The sequence below is a fragment of the Hyperoodon ampullatus genome (assembly GCF_949752795.1).
Source record: "Hyperoodon ampullatus genome assembly, chromosome: 1".
Taxonomy (NCBI): Eukaryota; Metazoa; Chordata; class Mammalia; order Artiodactyla; family Ziphiidae; genus Hyperoodon; species Hyperoodon ampullatus.
The window spans coordinates 220,719,942-220,725,155 of NC_136914.1; the positions used below are offsets into that span (position 1 = coordinate 220,719,942).

Below are 5,214 nucleotides of genomic sequence, written 5' to 3' on the forward strand. Positions count from 1 at the left end.
TTGTTAAATTATAATTTTAAATCCTTAAAATTATCGTGAGGGAAATAAGACCTGGAAAGTTAAAGACTTAGAATTAAGTGATTCAAAATAGTGTATCTATTTCATGGGGGCTAAAATATACCTACACATGGAACTGAATTCAGAACTCCATGAAAGAGCTGGTGTCCAGAGAGCTGATGTCACAGAGCCTATGGCCTGATAGGCATACAAGTTGGAGCTGGACAGAGGCTGTGCTTCTAAAGTGAGCTCTTCAACCCTGGACCTTAATTCCTCCTAACAGGGATGATTCGATCCCTGTTTCTCAAATTACAGGTTTGATAAAATATCCGGTTCCCTAAAGTAAGATGTTTGACCTCAAGATCATGATGACCATTGGTGGCGGCTTACTGATGACTGCATTGGTGCTGATAGGTGGTGTCACCTGTCTTTACTTCAAAGTAGCTGACACATTAAAGTGAGTGATGTGGGTAAGAGTGGCTAACACCTCCCCAAATGGGATCCTGGGGCTCTGTGCTGAGCAGGGTCATCCCTTGCCCTGTGGCCGCCGCACCCTGGGTGAGGTCAGGAGCAGCAGGAGGGTTTGACATGACAAAGGCAGTGCGTGTAGAATCTTGGCTTCTTCCCCTTCTGGTTTGGGGCTGTGAGCTCATAAGTAGAATGTTCTCAGCCAGGTGGCTCTGTGCTGCCTTTTCACTTAACCTCATTGAGTTTACCCTCAGCTGGTTGATTGCACACTGGCTGGCCCCGCTCTGTTCAGGCTCTGCAGACTGGGGACTGTCAGGGAGACTGTGTGAATGAGTCTCTGCCTCTGTTCACCCAGAGGATGGGCTGAGCTGACCTCCTCTTGCCTGAGTTGGGGAGCTCTCAGGGTGTCCTCTCACTTGTGGCCTTGGGGACGGTGAGGGGGGCCTACAGGACTCTGGGGAAGCACCTGGGGAAGCTGACAGGGGAGTGTAGATCAGACAAAAGAGCATTAAATTGGGGGGAAAGAAACCTTCAAACATGGAAGAGATTGGTTGTCAGAAGCAGTGGTGTTCCCATTCTAGGGAAGTTAGGCCTGTGTGCTGGAAGGTGAATCCCAGCACCCAGGGGACGGCTGACTTTGGCACCTGTCATGCTCTGCACTTGGAGGACGTGCCGTGATCATCTCGTGACCCACACTTGCAATTCACTCTCCCTTATTTGCTGTAACCTGATTTTACATTTCTGGCAATGTTAGGAGAGAAAGGGATCAGACAGGACCTTGGGACGGGGGCGGAGCACTTTAGTCTTGGGCTGGTGTCATGTGTCTGATTGGCTCCAGCCCCAAACTTTCCAGATACCCCTGACAATTGTAACAGATGGACTGACATGAAAAATTCTAATTCCATACTTTGTGTATATTTTTCTGAAGTGCTGCAAAGGACCTTGTTGCTATGACCATAACCAAGAGTAATCGAGATGAGGTCGCCAAGGCTACAACCTCCATCTCTGAGTCTTATTCCAGCCTCCAGTGCTGCGAAGAATGTAGATTGCCTGTCGACTTTGACCCCCTGCCATCGTGCTTCTGTGACATAAACGATGGACTCTGAATACAGAATGAGTAGTAGAAGCTGTTTATAAATACTAACTGCTACCATCTGACCAGTTAAAGAAACAAGGATTCTGTCATATTTCCTCCTTATTTGTTACGAATATATTATGTGTGTATTTACATATATTAAGCAAATATCTTTGTTTTCTTTCCTCTCTTATTTCCATATCATGTAACATAAGATATATTGACTTTATATCAGCATTTAGTATTTAATTTTACATCATAGAATTTAAGTTACAGGATATCAGGAAAATAGTGAACATCACTCAAGGACTTCCCTGCTCTTCTGGAGAATGAACTAGTGTGTTTTGGGCTGCACGCAGAATAGCTGTATCATGTTAGGTGGAATTATGACCTTATTATTGCCTTTATCTGGAGATTAAGTATGCTTTACGAAGATGCATACGAGTGCCACATTGACTAAGGGTGGACTTGTGGTGGTTAATTTTATGAGTAAACTCTACTGAGCTAAGGGATGCCCAGATCGCTACTAAACCATTATTTATGGGTGTGTTTATGCGGGTGTTTTCAGAAGATATTAGCATGTGAATCAGAGACTGAGTAAAGATCTGTCCTCACCCGTGTGGGTGGGCGTCATCCAATCCCTTGAGAAACTGAATAGAACAAAAGGCAGAGGAAGAGCAAATTCATTCTCTCTCTTCTTGAGCTGGGACATCAATCTTCTGCCCTCAGACATCGGAGCTCCTCTTGGACTCGGGGACTCACACTAGCAACCCCGCCACCTCATCCCCCCTCCCCTGGTTCTTAGTGGCCTCGGACTGGGAGTTACACCACTGGCTCCCCTGGTTCTCAGGCCTTCAGACTCAGACTGAATTACACCACGGGCTTTCCTGGTTCTCCAGCTTGCAGCAGGCATATTGTGTCATATCTCATTCTTCATAATTGGGTGAGGCAATTCCATTATACGTGTCCTCTTATATATCCTATTAGTTCTGTTTCTCTGGAGAACCCTGGCTAATAGAGTTGGATAGGACATGAAAAGCACTTGGAAACTAAAGCATTTTTAAGTAATATGAAAAGCAAACAAACAAAATCCCCTTAATTCTTCTCAGTGTATATTTTCTTGAGCACCTCCTGCGTCTAAAATAGTGGGTTCAGCAAGACAAAGTACAGACACAGAAGCTTTGGTTCCTGAACTCAAGTATCTGTCTACAGTGTAAAATCATACCCTGGAAACCTGTAGGTCAAACAAAATTCAGGTTTCATTAGAGGCACAAGCAAAGGGCATGGAGATCCAGTGGAAGGAATAATTAACGGTGGGGGAGGGCGGACAGGTGCGAGCCTCAGGGGAGGCCTCCTGGAGAGAAGACATTAGGATTCGAGCAACTGGAGGAGGGGATGGAGGGCAGGCCCAGCAGCCAGAGGAAGCGGCCCAGGCTCAGAGGTTTGAACACGTGTGGGCTGTGGGATGTACAGTGGGAGGTGAGGCCGGATAATAAGCTAGGCTGAGACAGAGATGGTGTTGGAGGCCATGCTAAGGGGTGTGCCTTCCATCCTGCCCTGTGGAGCTCCAGCTTCAAGCTCCTGGGGGCTCTCCACTGAGTTGAGGGTGCATCTGTTAGGGGAACCACAGACCAAAACCACCCGTCCTGGCCAGAGTTATGAGTTATCTTACAACAGGAGGGCCTGGTAAGAAACGTGGAACTAACACCCCTTACCCACCCACCCACAGGAAGAATTCGGGAAAGGTCAAAAGGAGAGAGGAGACTCCAGTCCATGTGTCCTACCAGCCTCCCAGAATCCTTCTCGCTGGAATCCATCTCGGCTGAGCAATGCACGCGCCACCAGGAAGGACCCTGAGTCAGACCGGAAACGGGCCAAGCAACATGATTGGCCAGAGACCACCCCAAAACTAACCCCAGCACCATAAACCCTGAGACTGTGAGCCACGTGGCAGAGCAGTTTTCCTGGGTTCCCTCACCCTGCCGTTCTCCGCCCGGGCGCCCCTTCCCAATAAAGTCTCCTGCGTTGTCAGCACGTGTGTCTCCTCGGACTATCCATTTCCGAGTGTTAGACAAGACCCCACTCTCGGGCCCTGGAAGGGGTCTCCCTTCCTGCAACAGATCCAACACTCCCACACGAACATTCCTCCATCTACATCTCCTGCAGCTCTGAGTTAGCAGGTCTGGCTTTGGCTCCACCTCGCTTACCCTTGTGTGTGGCATATAATTCCTCCAAACCCGATTTTTCTTGTCTGTAAAATGGAGGTAATAGGACCCACTTGATAGGGTTGTTCTGAAGATTCAATGGGATGTTGAAGAGGAAAGATCTTTATTTAGAGACAAATACGGTAAAAATATAAGTTTCTCCTGAGAGGATAAGCCTCTAAGCAATACAGTGCTTACCACTAAGACCGAATTTGCAATAACTTTCAGAGCAGTCTTTTTCTCAGGCTTCTAAAATATATTTTCTTGAAAATAAGAATTCTTCTAGTAGTCTGCATGACATTAAACTCTTTTGTCATTTTAGTGTTTGCTTTTGAATCACATCACATAATTGTATACATAAAGTTACAGTGAATATGAAAATTCGCTAAAGTTGCACTTTTGATATAAAAGATTCAGGAGTGTCTAAAGCTTTTCTTAAGAAGACATTTTCTGAGCTTCCCTGGTGGTGCAGTGGTTGAGAGCCCGCCTGCCGATGCAGGGGACACGGGTTTGTGCCCCAGTCCGGGAAGATCCCACATGCCGCGGAGCGGCTGGGCCCGTGAGCCATGGCCGTTGAGCCTGCGCGTCCAGAGCCTGTGCTCCGCAACGGGAGAGGCCACAACAGCGCGAGGCCCACATACCGCAAAAAAAAAAAAAAAAAAAAAAAAGAAGACATTTTCTTCAAACCTTGTAGAGACTTCCGGGGAAGATGGCAGAAGAGTAAGACGCGGAGATCACCTTCCTCCCCACAGATACACCAGAAATACATCTACACGTGGAACAACTCCTACAGAACACCTACTGTACGCTGGCAGAAGACCTCACACCTCCCAAAAGGCAAGAAACTCCCCCACGTACCTGGGTAGGGCAAAGCGGAGAGATTCCCACACAGAGGATTGGTGCCATCCGGCACTCACCAGCCCGAGAGGCTTGTCTGCTCGCCCGCCGGGGCGGGCGGCGCTGGGAGCTGAGGCTCGGGCTTCAGTCGGAGCACAGGGAGAGGACTGGGGCAGGCGGCGAGAACTCAGCCTGAAGGGGGCTAATGCGCCACAGCTAGCCGGAAGGGAGTCCGGGAAAACTCTGGAGCTGCCGAAGAGGCAAGAGACTATTTCTTCCCTCTTGGTTTCCTGGTGCGCGAGGAGAGGGGATTAAGAGCGCTGCTTAAAGGAGCCTCACAGACGGGCGCGAGCCGGGCTAAAGGCGCGGACCGCAGAGACGGGCGTGGGACGCTGGGGCTGCTGCAGCCGCCGCGAGGCCTGTGTGTCAGCGCAGGTCACTGTCCACGCCCCCCTTCCGGGGAGCCTGTGCAGCCCGTCACTGCCGGGGTCCCGGGATCCAGGGACGGCTTCCCTGGGAGAACAAACGGCGTGCCTCGGGCTGGTGCAACGTCACGCCGGCCTCTGCCGCTGCAGGCTCGCCCCGTACTCCGTGCCCCTCCCTCCCCCCCCCGGCCTGAGTGAGCCAGAGACC

General features: G+C 49.7%; 1 protein-coding gene across 1 annotated transcript; it reads left to right on the top strand.

The window, feature by feature from the left end:
- Window positions 1-344: 344 nt before the first annotated feature.
- Window positions 345-1,571, top strand: LOC307058609 (protein FAM24A-like; the record flags this gene model as incomplete). Its single annotated transcript, XM_079712144.1, has 2 exons — window positions 345-454; window positions 1,394-1,571. The coding sequence occupies 2 exons, from the start codon at window positions 345-347 to the stop codon at window positions 1,569-1,571; spliced, it is 288 nt and encodes a 95-aa protein (XP_079568270.1).
- Window positions 1,572-5,214: the final 3,643 nt, after the last annotated feature.